We start from the raw sequence: 25523 nt of genomic DNA on the forward strand, positions 1-25523 counted from the left end.
TAGGAGGACGGAAAAGGAGGACGGGAAAGGAGGTCGAGATATGAGGACGGGAAAGGAGGACGGGATAGGAGGATTGCATAGGAGGACGGGATAGGAGGACGGGATAGGAGGACGGGATAGGAGTTTGGGATAGGAGGATGGGATAGGAGGATGGGATAGGAGGATGGAAAAGGAGGACAGGAAAGGAGGTCGAGATATGAGGACGGGAAAGGAGGACGGGATAGGAGGACGGGAAAGGAGGACGGGATAGGAGGACAGGATAGGAGGACAGGATAGGAGGACGGGATAGGAGGACGGGATAGATGGACGGGATAGATGGACGGGATAGGAGGACGGGATAGGAGGAAAGGATGGGAGGACGGGAAAGGAGGTCGAGATAGGAGGACGGGAAAGGAGGTCGAGATAGGAGGACGGGAAAGGAGGACGGGAAAGGAGGTCGAGATATGAGGACGGGAAAGGAGGACGGGATAGGAGGATGGGATAGGAGGACAGGATAGGAGGACAGGATAGGAGGTCGGGATATGATGACGGGATAGGAGGTCGGGATATGACAACAATATATGAGGACGGGATATGAAGTCAAAAGCTTCCTCCTTTGTTTATTTTCCTCCCCAACAAGGATTAGGAAGGAAAAACCGGGCAACGCCGGGTACTCAGCTAGTCTATATATATATATATATATATATATATATATATATATATATCTATATATATGGGAATGTTTTACAGAAATGAATAATCTTGCTCCGACCGAACAACTGAATGATGATTTGACATTGGCATAATCCATGTGTGTAATGTAAAAACCGCTCAGACGACAAACAGGCTGTCTCAGCACATAGCAAATCGCTGCAATTTTGAGTCTGAATTTCGAGCTTTTTTTTTTTTTTTTTATCTTTCTTCATTACTCCGGCTAATACAAAGATTGCTGGCAAAGAATAAAAAGAGGCTTATGCCGTGCGGTTGGGGCGAGCGGCAATGTGACACAAATGCTTATTACAAATGCTGCTAATAGGATTCAAAGTCATAAGCACAAAACAAAATTAATTTCTCTCATTCAGATTCATGGCATGACGGGGACATTAAGAGCCTCAGAGGCGGATAAATGGTGAGCTGAAGGAAGCATGTACATCTCACATTAACTAGTGCCTACATCTTCAGCAGAGTCATTGGTATGCACCAAGAAGCAAAGTGAAGGAAGATGCTTCACTCTATACATATCGCTACCAATTTAGGGGCTTGGAACGCTCTAGAGCTGAGATCTGCAACCTGTGGCTCTCTAGCTGTTGTGGAAATGCAACTCCCAGCATATACCGTACTTATCAGGGCATGCTGGATGTTGTAGTCTCGTAACAGCTGGAGAGACACAAATTGCGCATCAAAGTTTGAGACAAATCTACGGTCACTGCTCATTACTAAGAGATGGTGTAGTACCTCCAGCAGGTGGGCGGTATATGTAGGTTAACCATAGGTCTCGTAATTTTATTTTGTTTTTGTTTATTTCGAGACTGCACAGTCTTTTTATAAAAAATGTCTATTTTGTACAATTTTATACAATAATTTTATTTTGTACAATTTTATACAATAATATAAATTGACAATTTTGTGGTTTCTGTGCCACAGCAGCTGGTGATCACTCTTTTAAAAGTGGCCATGGCCCGTCCTGCAATAGGCACTGCGAACAGGGCCGGCCCTGCCTATAAGCAAAATAGGCAGCTGCCTAGAGCGCCCTCTTGATGGGGGGGCCGCTCTGCCCGCTGCAAGGAAGTTAGTAGCCAGCCAGCATCTGAAGCACCCGCCGCTTATTCAAAGCACCCGTCTCACCCCCCTTCCCCAAGTACCATAATAATCTGCATTCTTCTGCCTGTTGGAGGAGCGCAGTGCCACCTCCGAGGCAAACAGGCAGGTCAGGTCCGTCCAGCATCCTGACATCGCTTGTGCCTCCTTACATCTACCCCAACTCCCACCCCGAACTATAACCCCAGTAGTAAGGTGATTACAGGAGAAGGAGGTTTATCACAGTGTGTCATGCCAGTAGTAAGTACATGAGGACAAGGTTTGTTACATTGTGTCCCCCCAGTAGTAAGGTGGGGCATCTCAAAGGGCAGAGCCAATGGGCGGGTTCAAGAGGTGTCAAAATTCCTTTTGCCTAGGGTGGCAAAAATCCTTGCACCAGCCCTGACTGTGAACACTTTAAAGGGGTACTCCGGCGCCAATGGGAGGGGGTGTGACAGCTGTCATTCCCCCTCCCATAGGCTTGCATTGAGGGGGCGGAGCGTGATGTCACACAGGGGGCGGGGCCGTGACGTCACAATGCTCCGGCCCCCTTGATTGCCAGTAATCAGACCCGGAGCGAACATGCTTCGGGGACTGATTACAGCAGGGTGCTGCGTGCAAGATCACTGGGGTCCTCAGCGGGAGGACCCCCGCGATTGGGCATCTTATCCCCTATCCCTGTCTTAGCGCCGGAGTACCCCTTTAAGACAGTGAGCAGTGGCTGGTCGTACTTGTGATGAGTGACCCTTTGCCTTGAAATGCAAACCACAATATTATATGTGAACCCATCCTTATTACACAGTATTTTAAAGGAAATATATCACCTAGATTTTTTTTTTTTTTTACTGAATAGAACCGGATATGTATTTTCTATTCCGTTCCTATTTTCTGCTTATAATTTTTTCATTTTATTTTTGCGGATTATTATGGGCGCAGTCATCTTGCCTAAACTGCTTTAAACAGCATTTAGAGATATGCTTTACAGCAAAACCCATTGACATGGAAACAAAAGTCTGGAGCTGACTGTGTTCACTTCTATGGGAGAGTTTTCTGGGCATGCTTTGTGGCCTTTTTACAGAGGTTCTTCTAAATGAAGGGTGGGTGGGGAGCTGAACTGTCATTATCACTTATTGTGAATGGTTTGATCCCAACTTTTGCTTATACTGGTTTTACCTTTCACTGCAATCCCACCTGGGAAGATAAGGAGGCTGCTGAAACATGTTGTCTACAGAGCAAGGAAGTGTCAACTTATTATTTGTCATAGCTGCTAAAATAAAAAATGCGAGATTTAAGAATAATTTTATCCTATAGATAAAAATATAGAAAATTAGAAAAAAATTTAGCAAAAATCCTTAAAAATATTTATTTAACATAAAAACTTGATTCAAATAATAGCAAATTTTTTTGATGACTCGTTCCCTTTAGACAACATTTCATGGTCAAAATATCCTTCACTTACAGTCTAGGGTCCCAATTAATTACTCTGCCTGAAACCAAATCTGTCTGGTGCCAGGCTGGAAATCCTGGGGGGGACTGGATGGATAGCGGATAAGATGTCTAGGGGTGGAGTACCCCTTTAAGGTGGTGTGAACCTAGGCCAAGTTGCACATGCTGGAATTGTTAAGAATGTTGTCTGTGTACAAGAACATCCGGCAGAAATTTGATAGTGGCTTATGTACTATAGATTTTGCTGCAGATTTTATACTGTGCATTTTATTCTTTAAGTATAACTGAACACAGCATAAAATCTGCACCATATTCTTTGTGTGAACAGAACACTAGAGATTAGAATGTGACCCCGGATCCAATCCTTCTCAGCCCATTTAGAACATTCATGGCCCGCATCTAGGCACCCTACAAACTCCCGCTCAATTGTAGAAGCAGGTAGGGCAGTGTTTCCCAACCAGGGTGCCTTCAGCTGTTGCAAAACTTCAACTCCCAGCATGCCCGGACAGCCAAAGGCTGTCCGGGCATGCTGGGAGTTGTAGTTTGGCAACAGCTGGAGGCATACTGGTTGGGACATACTGAGCTAGGGTATTCCTTCTTCTACCTTAAACCAGCCACTATCCTACTTCTTTCTAAATGTAGAATTAAACATACTATATTTGACAAACAGTTGGTCATTTTTAGAACTAAGGCAGCTAAGATATCTTAAAGGGGTACTCCCCTGGAAAACATTTTTTTTTTTTTTAAATCAAAATCAACTGGTGCCAGAAAGTTAAAAATATTTGTGAATTACTTCTATTTAAAACGCTTAATCCTTCCAGTACTTATCAGCTGCTGTATGCAACAGAGGAAGTTCATTTCTTATTGAATTTCCTTTCTGTCTGTCCACAGTGCTCTCTGCTGACACCTCTGTTCACTTCAGGAACTGTCCGGAGGAGGATAGGTTTGCTATGGGGATTTGCTCCTACTCAGGACAGTTCCTAAAATGGACAGAGGTGTCAGCAGAGAGCACTGTGGTCAGACAGAAAGGAAATTCAAAAAGAAAAGAGCTTCCTTTGTAACATAGAGCAACTGATAAGTACTGGAAGGGTTAAGATTTTTAAATTGAAGTCATTTACAAATCTGTTTAATTTTCTGGCACCAGTTGATAAAAAAAAAAAAAATGTTTTCCAGTGGAGTACCCCTTAAAGTTTTACTCAGCAGCACCATCTTCTGATGAGAATAGCTCATACCAGGACATTTTTCTAAAAAATAAAATAAAATAAAAAAAAGCTGTCAATCTAAGCTTAGGCAATTAAATATTTTACATAAAATAAAACAAAGAAAAAGTAACAAAACGCATACGTACTCAAAATGAAGCGTGATGTCCGTGGCGAGAATAGACTGCTTCAGAAGCTGCATGAGGTCGCTGTACTGCTGGGAGGACAAGTTGGCAAATATGTTGTGTCCCTGCAACACAAAAGCTACAAAAAATAAATAACTAAAGATCCAGGCAAGTATATTGCTGAAAGATATATTGTGCTTGCTTATTAACGGAGTATTCTGATATCAGAAAATTGTATAGAAATAAAAAGTCCAAACCCAAGATATATAACTTATTAATATAGTGCTATCACTAATTGTATTGGCTTTAGCATGCTTTCGTTTGAAATACTCTTGATAGGAAGTTGTGTAGCCTTATAATCTAAGTGTGGTATTGTCTCCAGCTCCCAGGCTCCTCCCTCTCTCCCAAGACAAAGCATCATCATCTGCTGTACCAGGAGGCTTGGATGTATCTTGTCTTTGCGATCAAGCCCCGCCCCCTCAGTAATGTCACCACCTCTGACTAGCCCCTACACCAGTGGTCTTCATCCTGCGGACCCCCAGTTGTTGCAAAACTACAACTCCCAGCATGCCCGGACAGCCAACGGCTGTCCGGGCATGCTGGGAGTTGTAGTTTTGCAACATCTGGAGGTCCGCAGGTTGAAGACCATTGCCTTACATCATACATCATGGGTGAATGTGCCAAATGGCTGACAATCGCCTCTGAGCGCTCCCTAACATCCTTTAATGCCTCCCCGTAAGTCCAGTTCTCTGTGTGTTTAGACATTAGAAGCAGTGAGTGCCACCTGTCTTCTATAATTGTGTGACATAAATACCTACATTGGGACATATAGTGAAGAATGAGGCGTGTTAATGCCATGCTGCCTTGTACAGAGCAATGTCACAGGAAGAGGAGCAGACAGGGAATGAATACAACAGCTGACTGCAGAGGAATAGTCTGCTGTGTACTATAATGTTCTGCAACAGCTCTGGTTGGGGAACTAGTGGCACTAGTTGTGTGGCAGGGGAGTGATCAGAGAGGGAGGGCTGTGATGAGGAGTTGAGGGAAAGCAATTTATTCTGGGAATTGTAGTACTTCAACCAGGAAGTAGTGTGGGGACATGGTAGTGGAGAAGACTACATATCTACAAGATAAATGGATGTTTGGTGATTTTAGAACAGGGACAAACAGGTAAGCAACACTCTAAGCTTCTACAGCATTTTTTTTTATAAAGAATTTCTTTACCTGCCATCAGAATACCCCTTTAGTACATGAATAAATGCCCATAAAGGACAGCCTAAGCCAAAGACAATATTCCTACAGGGTCATGTCCATACTCTATAGTATTTAGCGGTATAGAACTCATTTTGGGCTACCAGCAGTTGTCACTTCCCTTTTCCTTTTGTCATACAAAGTGCAAAGAAGAAGATTAGAAGCAATTTAAGGAAATAATATTTTACTGAAAGAGTAGTAGATGCTTTGTACAGACTTAGAGCAAATGAGGTTGGTAAGTAGAGAGCAAAGAAAACCTACCTGGGATAAACCCATATCTAACCCAAGGAGATAATATAAGAGGAAACTGAATGGACCTGGTGTTTTCCTTTTCTGTGTTTTTATGAGAAAACCCTGGAGTCATCCTTAAAAATTCAACAGAAACAATATGGCAAGAGCTTCTAAAAACCATATTAGATGTAAGTTAATTATATGGTTTTTAGAAGCTCTTACCATATTGTTTCTGTTGAATTTTTAAGGATGACTCCAGGGTTTTCTCATAAAAACACAGAAAAGTGTTATTATTAATATTATATCACGTTTCAGAATGTCACATGATAACAGATGGATAGGGAGACATACAATATCAATAAATAGATAAAACAATAGATAGATAAATACATGTATAGATATAAAAAATAAATGTATAGATAGATGATTGATAGATAGAACAATAGACTGAGGAATAGATAGACAATAACAATAGATAGATTAATAATTAGAGGATAACAGATAGACAGTAACAATACATAGTAGATAGATAGATAGATATGAGAGAGATAGATACAGTAGACAGGTATATAGATAATAGATAGATACAGTAGATAGATATATAGATACAGTAGATAGATAATAGATAGATAGACAGATACAGTAGAAAAATAGATAGATAGAGATAGATAGATAGATAGATAGATAGAGATAGATAGATAGATAGATACAGTAGATAGATATATAGATACAGTAGATAGATAAGATAGATATGAGATAGATGGTAGATAATAGATACAGTAGATAGATAGATAGACACATACAGTAGAAAGATAGATAATAGATAGATAGATACAGTAGATAGATAGATAGATACAGTAGATAGATAGATAGATACAGTAGATAGATACAGTAGATAGATAAGATAGATATGAGATAGATGGTAGATAATAGATACAGTAGATAGATAGATAGACACATACAGTAGAAAGATAGATAATAGATAGATAGATACAGTAGATAGATAGATAAGATAGATATGAGATAGATGGTAGATAATAGATACAGTAGATAGATAGATAGATAGATAGACACATAAAGTAGAAAGATAGATAATAGATAGATAGATACAGTAGATAGATAGATAGATAGATAGATACAGTAGATAGATAGATAGATAGATAGATAGATACAGTAAATAGATAAATAGATAGATAGAAAGATACAAAATGTAGAAAAGCAGCACAACCAGTTCAACTTATTCAAAATGCATGGAGCAGAGCGGGTTCTGGAGCCTTGGTCCGGAGCTCTAATTTTAATACAGCAGAGGGATCTCACCGCAGCACACAAAAATTTGGGTGCAAAAAACGTGTCCTTATTCCATCAAAAAAAACAAGCAGCAATGTTTCAACCAGCTCACCCGGTCATTATCAATAACAACAGATAGAAAGCGAGTCGTCCAGTACAATGTCTTATGATATCCTGATTTTGTTGTGGTTATACATAGCGCTGCATCGTTTCATCACATTGCAGGTAATGCAGCTCCAAGTTGAGTGACAAATTCATCTTTACTCTGTGTACACACCTAGTGTTGGGGCGCGAATATTCGCATTTCAAATTTTTATCGCAAATCCGTGAATTCGCGAATATTGCGAATATATTTGCTATTACGAATATTCATTTTTTTCCCCACAGAACACATCACAGTGATCTCATCCCTCCCTGCTTCCAGCTTGTGGTCTAAAGAATACTCCAATACTAGTTACTGTGTGAGACTGTGGAGCGCGAATATTTCGCATATGCGCATATTCCTTCTTATAGCTTGTGGGTCAATGAGAATGATGCAAATACACTTGTCAGAGGTTATCAACATCCCTGGCAACCAATAGGAAAGTTTCCCACCCCCCTTCAGTATATAAGATTCCTCCCAGCAGTGTTTTTTTGCAGTTTCATATGCGATTATGCGAATATGCAACAAAATACAAAAATACACAATATAACCAATACGTGAAATTCACGAATATAGGACGAATAGTCGTCCATATATTCTCAAAATATCGCAAATTCGAATATGGCCAATGCTGCTCATCACTATACACATCCAATGAGGGTGCCTTCAGCTGTTGCAAAACTGGGTGCCTTAAGCTGTTGCAATGCTGGGAGTTGTAGTTTTGCACCAGCTGGAGGCGCCCTGGTTGCGAAACACTGATGTAGAGTATCAGACATTAGCACATTACATCATTGAACATCAGGAATCAGACCAAGACCCCTGAACATCCATCACTTACACCTCATGAGTAGTGTTGAGCGGCATAGGCCATATTCGAATTCGCGATATTTTGCGAATATATGGCCGAATATTCATCATATATTCGCTAAATTCGCATATTCGTAATATTCGCATTCATTTTCGCATATGGGGAAATTCGCATATGAGAAAATTAGCATATGCAAAAATGCGAAAATTCGTACGCCAATCTCACACAGTAGTATTAGAGCCTTCTTTACACCACACAAGCTGGAAGCAGAGAGGGATGATCGCTGTGATGTGTACTGTGAAAAAAAAAATATTCGTAACTACGAATATATAGTGCTATATTCGCGAATATTCGTGAATATGTGATATTCGCGAATAAAATTCGTATTGTGAATATTCGCGAGCAACACAACTCATGAGACCCCAGGCTTCCTAGTGCAACCGAATGAAAAAAGATAAAAATCCCCAAATCCTATCCATGAAGAATGAATATGTGTACATTAGTACCGTATTTTTCGCCCTATAGGACGCACCGGCGTATAAGACGCACCCTATTTTTAGGTGCAAAATCTAAAAAATTTAAGATTTTGAACCCATGCCGTTGGCATGCTGGGAGTTGTAGTTTTGCAACATCCGGAGGTCCGCAGATTGAAGACCACTGCATAGGAGGTAATACGTGTCCCCGCCGCTCCGGACCTGTCACCGCTGCCCTGGATGTCGCTCCATCGCTGTCGCCGTGTCCCCGTCGCTCTGCTGCCGGCCCGGGTATCCTCGCTCTCCGTCGCCGTCATCACGTCGTTACGCACGCCGACGCACGTACGCGACGACGTGATGACGAGGAAGGAGAGTGCCGGCCATACAGGGGATCCCTGAACAGAGAAGACACCGAGGAGGCAGGTAAGGTCCCTCCCGGTGTCCTGTATGCACTAACCCGGCTATTCAGTCGGGCTGTTTGGGATTTCACCGCGGCGGTCCGGAACAGCCCGACTGAACAGCCGGGTTAGTGTCACTTTCCCTTCAGACGGCTTTGATCGCCGCGTCTGAAGGGTTAATACAGGGATCACCGCGATTGGTGATGTCCTGTATTAGCCGCGGGTCCCGGCCGTTGATGGCCGCAGGGACCGCCGCGATAGGGGTGTATTCGCCGTATAAGACGCACCGACTTTTTCCCCCCAGTTTTGGGGAAGAAAAAGTGCGTCTTATACGGCGAAAAATATGGTAAATAGGTAGTAAAGGGACGCCCTTATACAGTATTATCAGGTAAGGAACAGGAAGGCGGCATAAGACATATGAACATGGGCATGTCAGCAGCAGGACTGTCACTGGCAGAGAATGATACTGACTATCTGTCTGGTCTACATCCTCAGACCAAGCCTTCTTGTATGGAGTAGCTTTCCTTCTGCCAGTGATTTCACCATAACTCCTCTCTGAACCATCAAGGCTGTCCGCTGTACTACTGCGCCACCTAGTGGAGACTGCTATGTAATCACAGGTCAATAACAGGTTCCTTTGTTATAGCTCTGTTACCTGCTCTGGACAGTATTATTAGGAGGTACTTATCAAAGGATTTATGTTTTTTTTTTTCACGTAACCTTGGCGCAATACTTTGGCGCAATACTTGTCTTTTTGCGCCAAAGTTTGGCGCATCTTCTCCTCTGTCATATTTACAACTTTCTCAAAATCACACGGTCCTGTGTGTGATTTTAACTTTAGTCAGTAATTCCTCATTTACGCCAATCCATCTTTGGCGCAATTTTGGCGCAAATCCCGTTTTTTTTGGGGCGCAAATCCCCGCCAAGAAATTTTGTACATGGAAAACACACTTACCAATGTCAGAAAATTTAAAGGCGTCAAAATACATGAAAATTTTTTTGGGTGAAAGCAGCGACGCCTCCAGGGCTGCTCAATACTATCCTGCGACATAGTTGTCTCTGAGGAACCTTCACCCTCCGTGGAGCCGGCATTGGACATGGCCACACAGGTTCAGGAAAGGTAAGCACTAAAGCAGTGGTCTCCAACCTGCGGACCTCCAGATGTTGCAAAACTACAACTCCCAGCATGCCCGGACAGCCAACGGCTGTCCGGGCATGCTGGGAATTGTAGTTTTGCAACATCTGGAGGTCTGCAGGTTGATGACCACTGCACTAAAGTAACCAAAAAAAAAAAAACTACCCAAGTTGAAAATAAAATCCATTTCACATGGTGGCTATAAATTCCACAAAAGAAAATAACTCACGTCGCTTGCTGATATACTGCAGGAGGGACCCCGAAATGGCTGCTCTACAGGGTAAAATACGCGTCCTCTGTGGGGGTAAGTTCTGTGTAAAAGGCGATGTGAACGGCTGATTTCAACAAAATTACTAACAACTTGCACCAAATGATAAATTTGGTGGATGTCCACGAAAACCAAAGTGAAAAAAAAAAGGGTAAAAAGAAACGGTCAAGAGGCAAAATTGATAAACACCCCCCATTGTGTGTATAATAAATTGCATTCATATTATCTGTGCTAACTAAGGCTGCTTTCACCCTATAAAATGTATCCGTTTCAAAGATCCGTTTCAAAGATCCGTTATAAAAAAAAAAACTGAAAATCGTCCGTTAAACGTCAGTTACAAAATCCCATACGGCTGTTAGAAATCCCATTATAGTCTATGGGATTTTTACATTATCTGTTTTAACCCGTTATAGCCCGTTGTTAATAACGGCCGTTATTTCATGACGGAAGATAGTAACGGGAGAAATAGTGCAATAGTCACAAAATAACTTCTGTTTATTAATAACAGGCTATAACGGGTTAAAACGAATAATGGGATTTTCTAACGGCCGTTTAACGGACGATTTTCAGTTTTTTTTTATATAACGGAACTTCTAACGGATCTTTGAAACTGATACATTTTATAGTGTGAAAGCAGCTTAAGATAGTCAAGATAGTCACTCTGCATTTATACTTGTGGGATCTGCTGGTGCCATTATTTTTTTCAATACTCATTTTGTACAGCTAATATACCATTAACCTATCCAGCCAGGGGTATAAACTTAAAGGGGTACTCTGCCCCTTGACATCTTATCCCCTATCCAAAGGATAGGGGATAAGATGTCTGATGCCGCTGGGGACCCCCGCGATCTCCCTGCTGCACCCGATGTTCGTTTAGAGCGTCGGGTGCCGCGCCGGCGGCTTGTGATGTAACAGCCACGCCCCCTCAATGCAAGTCTATGGGAGGGGGCGTGACGTAGTCAGGCCCCCTCCCATAGACTTGCATTGAGGGGGCGTGGCCGTGACATCACGAGTGGGGTGTGGCCATGATGTCACGAGCCTCCACCCCGCATTGCCAGCCATCCGGCACAGAGCAAAGTTCTCTCCGTGTACCAGATGTCTGGGGTGCCGCAGCTAAGATCGCGGGACATCTTCTCCCCTATCCTTTGGATGGGGGGGGGCATAGGGAGCAGTGTATAGTTACACCGTAGAAATGAGGAGTGTGATTTAATATTTTAACCCCTCAGGACACAGACAGGTTTTAAAGGGGTATTCCAGGTAAAAACTTTTTTTTTAAATATATCAACTGGCTCCGGAAAGTTAAACAGATTTGTAAATTACTTCTATTAAAAAATCTTAATCCTTCCAATAGTTATTAGCTTCTGAAGTTTTCTGTCTAACTGCTCAATGATGATGTCACGTCCCGGGAGTTGTGCATGATGGGAGAATATCCCCATAGGAGCTGGACAGCTCCCGAGACGTGAGTCATCAGAGAGCAGTTAGACAGAAAACAACAACTCAACTTCAGAAGCTAATAACTATTGGAAGGATTAAGATTTTTAATAGAAGTAATTTACAAATCTGTTTAACTTTCCGGAGCCAGTTGATATATAAAAAAAAGTTTTTGCCTGGAATACCCCTTTAATTTAGCATTTTCGTTTTTTCCTCCTCATCTTCTGAGAGTCATAACTTTTATATTTCCATCCACAGACACATATGAGGTTTGTTTTTTTGCGTGACCAATTGTACTTTGTAATGACATCTCTCATTTTACCATAAAATGTACAGCGAAGCAAAAAAATAATTATTTTCTGGGGAAATTAAAAAGAATACCAGAGCTTTTGGGGAGTATAGTTTTTAAGCAGTACACTTTACATTAAAAAGTCCATATTTTCTATATTCTGTAGGTCAATATGATTAAAATCCTACCCATGGTTACATGCTTTACTATTATTGTAATGGTTTAAAAAAAAAAAAAAAAAAATCAGTATGTAAAATTGCCCTATTCTGACCCCTGTTATCTGTAGTTTTTATTGGTTTTGCTTTTGCGTATATGTGACTTTTTGATCACTTTTTATTTTATTTTCTGAAATAAATGATGGAATAAAAAGCATCAATTTGAGGTTGTTTGTTTCTTTTTACATATACACCGTTCACTGTACGGGATCATTAACATTATATAATATTTTAAATCGGGCACCAAAAGCCAGAAGAAGACCAGGACCAGAGGATGGGACTGCGATATTGGCGACACCAGGGGACCGTTGAAAGGTTAGTTAAAGTTTATTATTTTTATTCTGGCAGTCCGGACATAGTGGATAATTTTTTATTTTTTTTTAAACTGTCTCATACAAGGTATTTGATCTGGCACTGTCACGATAATGTGCAATTACAGAGTGCTCTCCTGTTGGAAAACAGGTGGCTAGCAGCTTTATCTATATATGTGCCTCAGTATGGTGCATCTCGAATACAGCAGAGCCTTCAAAACCATATCCACATAGAGAAAGGAACAATTTCGGAGCACTCACCTCGGACACCAATTTAGCGTGCGGAAGATTCTTTATTCGTGATTACAATAGCAGGTACATAGCAGGGAGGTGCACCTCCCTGCTATGTACCTGCTATTGTAATCACGAATAAAGAATCTTCCGCACGCTAAATTGGTGTCCAAGGTGAGTGCTCCGAAATTGTTCTTTTCTCTATGTGGATATAATTATTATTTTTTTTACTGAAGTTCCCCTTCAGGTTACATCCACACACTCATAACTAGCAGAAAAACCTGTGCGGGTTACGCTACCGTTCATTTGAACAGATCTGCAACGGGTCTGCCACTATTGCGGACTGTCCATGTGACCAAACAAGTGCATGGTAGCGTAACTCGCAGTGGAAACCTAATGTGTGAACGTTCTCTTAAACACGGATAATAATTATTATAGATCTTTGATTTGGACCCTGATACGTTTGTGTTATGGCCTTAGATGCTTTTCCCCTCATTGGGATCTCAGGCCGTATTCACATGGTGCGTGATCAGGAACCTAGTGCTGTGTATTCTGCATCACAAAACAGAAGAAACCAGGAAAATCTTTGGTCATGCAATGCGGGGGCCCCATATTTAATTTTGCCCAGGGCCACACTTAGTCTAAAACCGACACTGGTTAGACACTAAGCCAAACTTAATAGGAACAGGGGCCCATGTCCCATGTTATTGACCTCTACAAATAACAAAACTGTAGAGCCACAACACTGATACAGCACTGCACTCTCTTTACAGTCATTGCCTGAACAGTAGACACCTTTTGACGTTTTTCACTTTTTTTTATATCTGTATGTACCTTTTAGCATTTTTATTCATTGTGTGCATCTGTTCTAACTACTCCTGATCACTTTTTTTTAGTATATATATTTAGGCAGTGTACATAGATCTGATGAAGGGAATGGAGCTTTCCCAAAATGTGTTGTCTTGCATTTAAATAAACCTCCTTTTTTATACATTGTCTGACATGTGCAGCACATCTGTGACACCGAACTACTCCCTGTGTCCACTTGTGCTTTGCAAGGAAGCCAGAACACGACTGCATTCAAGTTACAGCTGGGTACCGGGGAAAACAGTAAAGGGGCTTCTTAAAGGGGTACTCTTGTGAAAAACATTTTCTTTTTTTTTTTTTACATCAACTGGTGCCAGAAAGTTAAACAGATTTGTAAATTACTTCTATAAAAAATTCTTAATCCTTCCAGCACTTATTAGTGGCTGTATACTACAGAGGAAGTTCTTTTCTTTTTGGATTTCTTTTCTGTCTGACCACGGTGCTCTCTGCTGACATCTCTGTCCATTTTAGGAACTGTCCAGAGCAGCATATGTTTGCTATGGGGTTTTTCTCCTGCTCTGGACACTTTCTAAAATGGACAGAGGTGTCAGCAGAGAGCATTTTAGTCGTGACAGAAAGGAAATCCAAAAAGAAAAGAATTTCCTCTGTAGTATTAAGCCACTAATAAATACTTTAAGGATTAAGATTTTTTAAATAGAAGTCATTTACAAATCTGTTTAACTTTCTGGCAAAAAAAAAAAAGGTTTTCACCGGAGTACCCCTTTAACTCAATCAGTGTTCTTTCCCCCCTTTATTCTCAGTGCAGTGTCCCAGTATAAGTTTTCCTATGGTTTAATGAAGGATCCGCTGACCATATCGTACTGTATGTAAAACTATTTTACTATTGTTGAATTTTTCCTATTTTACCAGGTAATGATTGTAGAGGGTAAAATGGTGTTAAATCCAATCACTTACATACATCTACGTTCACTTCAATTCACATTCACTTTCTGCTCTCTGCTGCCACCACTGGTAGGACATTGCTATTATGTAGTTAACTTTCTTATGTTCTCTAGTATTTGTCAGAATTTCTTCAGGTATTATAATCAGCCCCCTATATAAATCTAGTTTACCAAGGCCCCATGTATTGCTGCCACAGGCCATACAGCTTAAATGGGCACTGTCAGATCTAAAAACTTTTTAGGGTATGTTCAGATGAGCCGCTGAAGGACCCTCTGTATTCTGCCTTTACATGTGCCTGCTCGGAGCGGCAATACGCCTCTACGAGCAGACACAGTGCGATGTGCGAGTTGCCACGCACATGCGCAGTATACTCGCACATCGCGGCACTCTCAGCCTAGCTCATTAAACAGGGGGAGTGGCCGCGATATGTACGAGTACACCGCGCATGCGTGGCGACTCACACATCGTTTGTGTGTCTGCATGTAGCGGCATATTGTCGCTACAAGCAAGCACATGTGAAGGCAGAATACAGAGGGTCCTTCAGCAGCGGATCCGCAGCATAAAGTACGCTGTGGATCCGCTCCTGTGAACGTACCCTTATATGTTGTACATCTCGGCAAAACAATAGTTTTTCTAATATACTTCTTTAAAAAAAATAACATTTTATTAACCTCCCTGGCGGTATGATTCTGTCTGGAAATTTGTACCAAAAGTGGTACAATTTTTTGCACTGAATTTTCACATCTCGCCCCCGCCCATTTCACATCTCCCCCGTCACATTCCCCCTCCCTTGTCACATTCCCCCTCTCCCTTGTCACATCCCCCCGTCACATTTTCCCCCCTCCTTGTCACATTCTTCCCCCCTTGTCACATCCCCCCCTTCATGTCACATTCCCCGCCCCCTTGTCACATTCCCCCATTGTCACATTCCCCCCCTTGTCACATTCTCGCCCTTCATGTTACATTCCCCTCCCCCTGTCACATCCCCCCTTGTCACATCCCCCCCCTTCATGTCACATTCCCCCCCCCCCCTGTCACATTCCCCCCTCTTGTCACATTCCCCCCCCTTGTCACATTCCCCCCCTGTCACATTCCCCCCCTTATCACATCCCCCCCTGTCACATTCTCCCCCTTCATGTTACATTCTCCTCCCCCTTGTCACATCACCCCCCCCCCCCCTTGTCACATCCCCCCCCCCCCCCCCCTTGTCACCTTGTTCTGCAGCAGCATACACTGGCTTTGCCGGGCAGATTTCAAACCTAGTGTATTTGCTGCAGAACAAGTCCTTTCCCCTTCATCCAATCACAGGCTTTACACCACTGCGGCCTGTGATTGGCTGAAAAGGGAAAGGTCCTGAAAGATGATTAGAGCAGGGACCAGAGCGCACGGAGGGGAACGACATCTTCAGGGACCGGGACTAGGTGAGCAAAAGTTTTTTTTATTTTACTACTTTTTCCTTTTACATTTAGCTCAGTGTTTTTCTAACAGGGTGCCTCCAGCTGTTGTGAAACTTCTACTCCCAGCATGCCCGGACAGCCTTTGGCTGTTCGGGCATGCTGAGAGTTATAGTTTTGCAACAGCTGGAGGCCCCCTGGTAGGGAAACACTGACTTTTAGTATTTTTCTTTACCTGCTCTGGCCGGCCCCTGCAACGGGAGCCGACCAGAGCAGATAATCGCATGTTTTCCCGGGGGCCGCATCGCTATATCGCATTGCTTTTGCGATATATCGTGCAGCCCGGCCGGGAACTCTGCAATTCTACCCCGAGCGTGACTCGGGGTTACCGATCCTGGCAGGGAAAATTAACCCCGAGTCACGCTCGGGAATACCGCTCAGGAGGTTAAAGAAAACTGCCTCTAGCAGCATGAGTGTGTCCAAGGGTCATGGACACAAGATGGCTGATTGACAAGGCTGCAGGAGGAACACAGCCTGCAGCAACACTGCTATAACACAGAGTTTTAATAAACATGTGCCTCCAGCTGTTGCAAAACTACAACTCCAAGCGCGCCTGGACAGCCAAAGGATGTCTGGAAATGCTGGAAGTTGTAGTTTTGCAAACGCTGTAGGCACACAGCTGAAGGCAGCACTGCTGCAAAAAAAAAAAAAGTTATCCAAAAACTATTCCAAAACTACAAGTCCCAGCATTCCAGGACTGGCAAAGGATGGCACAAATGAATAACTTAGGAATATATATAAAATGTATGCATACAAAAACACTGTACTTTTAGCACTAAACCTTTGCACTAATTTAGGAAGATGTAAGTTATACACTCCCCATATTGTCTTTGGTGGTAGAGCACAGGCAATCTCCAATAATCATTGTTTATATGTGTGTGTGTGTGTGTGTGTGTGTGTGCACAGCAGAAAACCAGAGAGGAAAGGGTTACAGAGCAGGACGGCCAGGCTCCTAAGAGCAGTGAGTCAGCACAGTGAGGGAGGGGGAGGAGTCATCACAGTGCAGGCAAGAGAGGGACACACCCCCTTCCTCTGGAAAGATGAGGAAGACAGTGGGCAGCTGTAATATGCTATTTTTTAGTTAAACATGGCTGATAAAAAGTATATGTACATGATCAGGATTAGGTACTGAGTAACATATAACAGTTTTTATTTTGTGGGATCTGACAGGTACGCATTAAGGTTGTGGATTTACTGTCTATAGATGGAGACAGAGAAAAGTTGCTAAAGCTTACAAGGATTACATGTACAGTTCAGGCTACTACCCAGAGGAACAAAATATTCTGTAAAATGTTACCCTGACCTGAAGGACTTACTTAATCCATCTAAACTTTGTTATAGAGGAAAAATGCTGTGCAAGGGCCAGCACAGCATTTTTCCTGATGCCAGAAAGTTAAACATATTTGTAAATTACTTCTATTAAAAAAAAATCTTAAACCTTCCAGTACTTATTAGCAGCTGTATACTACAGAGGAAATTATTTTCTTTTTGGATTTCTTTTCTGTCACGACCACAGTGCTCTCTGCTGACACCTCTGTTCATTTAAGGAACTGTTCAGAGTAGGAGAAAATCCCTATAGCAAACATATGCTGCTCTGGACAGTTCCTAAAATGGACAGAGGTGTCAGCAGAGAGCACTGTGCTTGTGACAGAAAAGAAATCCAAAAAGAAATGAACTTCCTCTGTAGGCAGAAGAAGCACGCATCCACATGTGAAACTGCCGGCGTAGCCTCCGAGCGCCATTATACCTGCACTGATGCTGTGATCCAGCTACCCGTTAGCGGACCCCTACACCGAATTGTCTCCGCTGAGTTGTGGGTGCACTTATGTTTTATTCCTTGTATTAGATTTGTAAATTACTTCTGTTAAAAAAAATCTTAATCCTTCCAATATATTTTCTGGGCTGTATACTACATAGGAAATGCTTTTCCTTTTGGATTTCTCTGATGTCATGACCACAGTGCTCTCTGCTGACCTCTGCTGTCCATTTTAGGAACTGTCCAGAGCAGCATATGTTTGCTATGGAGATTCCAAAAATGGACAGCAGAGGTCAGCAGAGAGCACTATGGTCATGACATCAGAGAAATCCAAAAATAAAAGCATTTCTTCTGTAGTATACAGCCCCTAAAAAGTACTGGAAGGATTAAGATTTTTTTTTATAGAAGTAATTTACAAATCTGTTTAACTTTCTGGCACCAGTTGATTTAAAAAAAAAAAAAGTTTTCCACGGGAGCACCCCTTTAACCGTCATTGTCCTTGCACTTGGACTTCATGTGTCAATAGGCCCTATTCTACTTCAATGTCCTCTCTGGGTCACCCACATCAGGTTCAGTGGGTATCCCAGAGGTTGGACCTTCACCGGTCATAAAGTAAAGGTATATCCTAGAGCAGTGTTTCCCAACCAGGGTGCCTCCAGCTGTTGCAAAACTACAACTCCTAGCATGCCCGGACAGCCTTTGGCTGTCCGGGCATGCTGGGAGTTGTAGTTTTGCAGCAGCTGGAGGCACCCTGGTTGGGAAACACTGTCCTAAAGATAGACCATGACTTTACAAGATGAAATTTGCCCTGCATGAAAAGTGCTGATAGCTTTGGTAAAGTTTATTATTTAACCCCTTTCTAGGTTTACAGCTTAGCTTTACTGCATAAAATGAAGCTGAAACAGACAAAGAACTATACATTTAATTTGCCCCAAAAGTGCTACTTTATATTCCATTTTACTAGATTAGCTATTGGCGCACATGGTAACTAATTCTGATCAGAATCTCAGAGGCCGAATAAAGGATGCTGATAAAATTAAATATATTCTGGATGGAGGAGCTAAGAGTTCTGCCTCTGTGCTGCTGGAAGGAGTTGAGCAAAACAATTACAATTACCATGTAGAAATCCACCACTGCCGCTGCCAATCTGACAATTTGCAATGAAACACAGATGCCTCGGTCAATGTCAGGTCCAGATTTTTTCCCCCTTCACTATTCTTAATTCTCAAGTAACATTAAGAGCTCGGCTTTTGTCAAATCTTCTCACAACCTCATTAATTTTTATTAATGGTAATGAGCTGGGTCCTGTGCGCAGCCAACACAGAACAATGAGCTGCAGTGACTGGGACGGGGGGGACTGGCACGATGTCGAGATCAGTGGGCACTACTCATCTACTGACTCCAGAAACTACTTTAAATGGTTGTAAACAAGAAAATGCACGACTATGAAATTATCCAGAAAATGCAGGAAATCATTGGATAAGAACTCCAATAGTTGGATACTGGTAATTAAAGCGTACCCGTCAGATCCAACAAAATATATATATATATATATATATATATATATATATATATATATATATATATATCTCACTCGGTACCTTATCCTGATGATGTACATCTAATTTTTGTGTGTCTAGCACCTTTATTTATTTTTTAATTGAACTTTTAATTCAGCTCACTAGTCTGAATTCCTCTCAAAGGGAGGGGGCGTGGCCTCACTGTGCAGGTCTCCGCCCCCTCCCTCAGTATGCTGTCTGCTCACATCTCCCCTAGCATTAGCAAAACTACAACTCCCAGCTTGTCCTCACTGACAGTAGCGGGACACAAGCTGACAGTGGGAGGATTGTTCTTCCAGCTGTCAATCAAGGAAGTGTGTCCATGACATAGGTGATGATGCATGGACACAGCAGGACTAGTATTTGTCAAAGCAGGCAGGGGGGGCAGTTGTTTGACTGGCTTTTTCATTATGAAATACTGAAAATTTTCTAATGAAAGCAATTGCAAAACCTATTAGTTATACATTCTGTACAACATATCAAAAGTTTTTGTATCTGACAGTGCCCATTTAAATATTAATTAAAAAAAATATTTTGAAAAAAAAAAAAAAAATCTTTAGAATAGTATCATTGAAGAGGCTCTCTGCATCCCCCTGCCCCACTTTCATTTTCAGTTTTTTTTTTGGGGGGGGGGGGGGTGGGGGGGGGCATTCAAATTATTTAGGCAGATCAGGCCAGCAGCACTTTGGAGACCTCACCACTAGTGTTGAGTGCAAATATTAGAAATGCAAAATTGTACCGTGAATATGATTTCGAGAATATTTAGAATATAGCGCTATATATTCGTAATGGCGAATATTTTTCTTTTTTTTTTCTTCACAGTACACATACAATAATGATGTGTACTGTGTAAACAAAAAGTGATCATCCCTCCCTGCTTCCAGCTTGTGGTCCAAAGAAGGCTCCAATATTATTTACTGTGTGAGTTGGTGTGGAGCGTGAATATTTTGTATATGCGAATATGCAAATATTCACAAATATCGGCACTTCCAGAGGACACTGATCCCTCCCTTCTTTTAGCTTTAGACAGGGTAGGTAAGTTTAGCAGATAGGTCCTAGTGTAGGGTATAGTGTTAGTTATTTGAAAGATATAATCGCGCATGCGCACTATACTAATTTCATTACGATTTTCACAAAGCGAACGAACATTGTGAATATGCGATTTTCGCAAACATAGGACGAATATTCGGCCATATATTCGCAAAATATCACTAATTCAAATATGGCCCCTGCCGCTCATCACTACTCACCACTGCTGGCCCAAACATGCTCACTCCTCATGTTGCTATGGAAACTACTCATAGCATCATCTGGACACTGACAAAGATGACCGCCCCACTCCCCGCCCCAGTGTCGGTTCACACAGCCCAGGGGGCGATTTCCTGTAGTTATCCCCAGGTGTCATGACGTATACATATCCCTCATACTGCGGTCTCCAGCTCCTGCCCCATGAGCCAAATGTGTATATTGTTATTTCCTCCTTCCACCACAGTACAAGAAAAGCAAAAACAACAAAAACCTTTGCATAGATCACAGATGGCTCCAGGGCTTGCATACTGTGACTGGAGCTGTCTGTGATGAGCTTCTTAGACACAGAAGGTGACTGGGCAGGGAATCCCCTGATGAAGAGACCCAGCACAGCACAGCAGACTCAGGGAGGAAGTGAATGTATGGTGAGTGAGGGCGGGCTCAGTGCTTGCCTCGGACACGTCCCTTCCTGAGCGAGGATGTCAGAATGAATGAGTGGCAGAACAGAGGGATTTGTGAGCCAAATACACATAAAAAAGATTGCAATCTGCATGACCTAGTGAGTAACACACACACACACACACACACACACACACACACATATATATATATATATATATATATATATATATATAAAATATATATATGTATATATAAGCATTATTTTTTTCTGTGATATGACAGGTATACTTTAAAGAAATCCACTGCTACCAAGCACTTATTCTGGAGACCATATATTGCAATTTAAATTAACACAAGTTACATATTTTGGTGGTATCCAAACTGTGGGCCTCCAAATGTTTCAAAACTCCAACCCCCAGTATGCCTGGACAGCCGTTGGGAGTTGTAATTTTGCAACAGGTGGTGGTCTGCAGTGTTGACACCAATGGAACAGAACCCCTTGAATTTATCATGACTTAAATTGGCACTTTGATTAAAACAAATGTTTACTATTACACTCCTTATGGTAAATTAAAAATTAAAAAGTTTTCCATGTTTTATTTGTGTTCAAAAAAGTTGCCACTAGGTGTCTCCTTACTTGTCCAGAGCACATTTCCCCCCATCTTTTGCAAAGACTTTGGACTCCTGCTGGCCTGGCAGAAGTCCAAAATCAGGAAATGCTATTGGGGGGTGTTCAGCCTTAGCCAATCATAGCTCATCTCACACTGAACTGCTCTGGGCTGTGTGTAGCAGAGTGAGGGAGGAAGTTCTCCCCTGTATGGCTTCAGATGATGTCACGCCTGCTGGGTTCCCAGTCTGCAAATCTGGCTGACACTGAGCAGAAAATACAGAACAATATCAAGGTAAAACTAAAAAATAATAAAAAATAAAGGCAGGGGGTGGTTTATCATGATTGGGGCAGTGAACTGGGAGGATTATAAAATGTAACAATATCATGAGAGGTACTCTTTAAACATCAAATGTATTTATCACTTACAAAAAAAAAGAGATAATTCAGACCACATCTACTATAGTGACCATGAGAGTCCTGACCCAGATCGGTTTTGGGTAAGGCTTTCCTGTCCTACAAAAAACACGAGCTCTGAAAAATATTTTATTGTTTTAAGCGCAATTTGTGTTGCCCATTACAGCGTTGCCCAATATGTTGGTGCTATGAATGTGAAATACGGCAGAAAATAAGCCTTTTGGGTTCAGAATCACCCTTTACAACGTAAGGCAAAGTAGTTTACAGCATAATGTTCATAGTCTGCTGCAATGTATAAATCTCCTTTAAAATGTACAAAAACACTCAGCCACTGGTCTTCAGTTCATCATGTATTATTGAAATCCTGCTTGGTAAACGGGGGAAAAAATCCTTCTAATTTAGTGAGAATAAATGTCATTTGGCAAAGGATATTTCCAATGTTCCAATGTGTGTGTGTTTTTTTTCTTTTTTAAATAGTGCATATGTGTATATGAGTATGTGTCTACACACTGCTAGGTAATATGTACCGTATTTTTCACCCTATAGAACGCACCGGCATATAAGATGCACCCAATTTTAACCCCTTAAGGACCGGGGTTTTTTCCGTTTTTGCATTTTCGTTTTTTGCTCCTTGCCTTTGAAAAATCATAACTCTTTCAATTTTGCACCTAAAAATCCATATGATGGCTTATTTTTTGCGCCACCAATTCTACTTTGTAATGACGTCAGTCATTTTGCCCAAAAATCTACGGTGAAACGGAAAAAAAATCATTGTGCGACAAAATTGAAAAAAAAACGCAGTTTTGTAACTTTTGGGGGCTTCCGTTTCTACGTAGTATATTTTTAGGTAAAAATGACACCTTATCTTTATTTTGTAGGTCCATACGATTAAAATGGTACCCTACTTATATAGGTTTGATTTTGTCGGACTTCTGGAAAAAATCATAACTACATGCAGGAAAATTAATACGTTTAAAATTGTCATCTTCTGACCCCTATAACTTTTTTATTTTTCCGTGTATGGGGCGGTATGAGGGCTCATTTTTTGCGCCGTGATCTGAAGTTTTTAACAGTACCATTTTTGCATTGATAGGACTTATTGATCGCTTTTAATTCATTTTTAAATTATATAAAAAGTGACCAAAAATGCACTATTTTGGACTTTGGAATTTTTTTGCGCGCACGCCATTGACCGAGCGGTTTAATTAATGATATATTACGCACGGTGATACCATATATGTTTATTTTTATTTTTATTTACACTGTGTTTTTTTTTTATTGGAAAAGGGGGGTGATTCAAACTTTTAATAGGGGAGGAGTTAAATGATCTTTATTCACTTTTTTTTTCACTTTTTTTTTGCAGTGTTATAGCTCCCATAGGGACCTATAACACTGCACACACTGATCATTGTTATCCCATAGGGACCTATAACACTGCACACACTGATCTTCATCATTGATCACTGGTTTCTCATAAGAAACCAGTGATCAACAATTCTGCCGCATGACTGCTCATGCCTGGATCTCAGGCACTGAGCAGTCATTCGGCGATCGGACAGCAAGGAGGCAGGTAGGGGCCCTCCCGCTGTCCTGTCAGCTGTTCGGGATGCCGCGATTAGCCGCGGCTATCCCGAACAGCCCGAATGAGCTAGCCGGCAACTTTAACTTTTAGCCGCGCGGCTAAAGGGTTAATAGCGCGCGGCGCCGCGATCGGCGCTGCGTGCTATTAGAAGCGGGTCCCGGCTTCACTATGACGCCGGGCCCACCGTGATATGACGCGGGGTTACTGTGTAACCCCGCGTTATATCAGGAGAGCAGGACCAAGGACGTACCGGTACGTCCTTGGTCCTTAAGGGGTTAAAGGTGCAAAATCTAGAAAAAAAAGATTCTGAACCCAACAGTGATCTTCAACCTGCGGACCTCCAGATGTTGCAAAACTACAACACCCAGCATGCCCGGACAGCCGTTGGCTGTCCAGGCATACTGGGAGTTGTAGTTTTGCAACATCTGGAGGTCCGCAGGTTGAAGACCACTGGTATAGGAGGTAATACTCACGTTTCCCCGCCTCTCCGGACCCATCACCGCTCGTCACCGCTGACCTGGATGTCGCCTTTTATCGCTGTCGCCACGTCCCCGTGGTGTCCCCGACGCTCCGGACGTCTTCTTCCCTGGGATCCACTCTCTCCGTCGCCGTCATCACGTGGCTACGCAAGCCGCTCCTATTGGATGACGGGATGACGACGAAGGAGAGCGCAGGCCATGCAGGGGATCCCGGCACGGAGCAGACACCGAGGAGGCAGGTAAGGTCCCTCCCGGTGTCCTGTAAGCTGTTCGGGATGCTGCGATTTCACCGTGGCGGTCCCGAACAGCCCGACTGAGCAGCCATGTTAGTGTCACTTTCGTTTCAGACGCGGCGGTCAGCTTTGATCGCCGCGTCTGAAGGGTTAATTCAGGGCATCACCACGATCAGTGATGTCCTGTATTAGCCCTGAGTCCCGACCGTTGATGGCCGCAGGGACCACCGCGATAGGTGTGTATTCGCCGTATAAGACGCACCAACTCCCCCCCCCCCCCAGTTTTGGGAAAGAAAAAGTGCGTCTTATACGGCGAAAAATACAGTACATTAGTATTTTTTAGAGGCCTTTGTGTAGTGCTGCATATGAATATTTAGCATACATTCCCACAATGTGGCTGCCGCATGCGGATATCATGGGGCATAACTGGTAAAATTGTGCCACACATGGGAGTGGTTTGTCGGCTGCAATGTGGGATTGCACTTTTTTATATAGAATGAAAATAATAATAATAATAATAATATATATATATATATATACTGCTGTGCCCAACACACAGGCCCACATTTATCATTGCAGTGCAAGTGAAGCATTTTTTTACACCTTTTTTTGTGTGCTGATAACGTGTAGAAGCACCAAATTTATTAAAAGGTAAAAGAGCTTTGATGAATTTTGTGCAGGTCACATTTTCTGAAATTTATGTCTACACATACACCAAAAAGCTACACTATGTCTGGGCTGGTGTAGTTTTAGAGACTTTTCAGTGGCTTTGCGCCTTTTTTTGCTCTTTTTTTACAAAAAGGCGCAATGATAAATCCCTTCCATATCATGTTTATTGCCAAAATCAGTGGATTGCAACTCAAAATCAATGGATTGCAACTCAAAATCAGCAGAAATGTGTAAACAAAAAGGGGCAAAAAAGACGTAAAAAACCCTGCTTGCGCCTTTTTTGCCCCTTTTTTAGACAATAAAAAAAAAAGTCTAAAGACAATGATAAATG

The 25523-nt window shown here is 42.2% G+C and overlaps 1 protein-coding gene across 6 annotated transcripts in view; it reads right to left on the reverse strand.

Moving 5' to 3' along the window:
- Positions 1 to 25523, reverse strand: part of PDE11A (phosphodiesterase 11A) — an 807989-nt gene that overhangs the window by 119964 nt on the left and 662502 nt on the right. For all 6 annotated transcript variants that reach the window (XM_056536201.1, XM_056536200.1, XM_056536203.1 and 3 more), the window contains one exon: positions 4571 to 4671. In XM_056536201.1, coding sequence (XP_056392176.1) covers positions 4571 to 4671 — 101 coding nt within the window. The remainder of the gene's footprint in view (positions 1 to 4570; positions 4672 to 25523) is intronic.

The sequence above is a fragment of the Hyla sarda genome, chromosome 8 (genome assembly GCF_029499605.1).
Source record: "Hyla sarda isolate aHylSar1 chromosome 8, aHylSar1.hap1, whole genome shotgun sequence".
Classification (NCBI taxonomy): Eukaryota; Metazoa; Chordata; class Amphibia; order Anura; family Hylidae; genus Hyla; species Hyla sarda.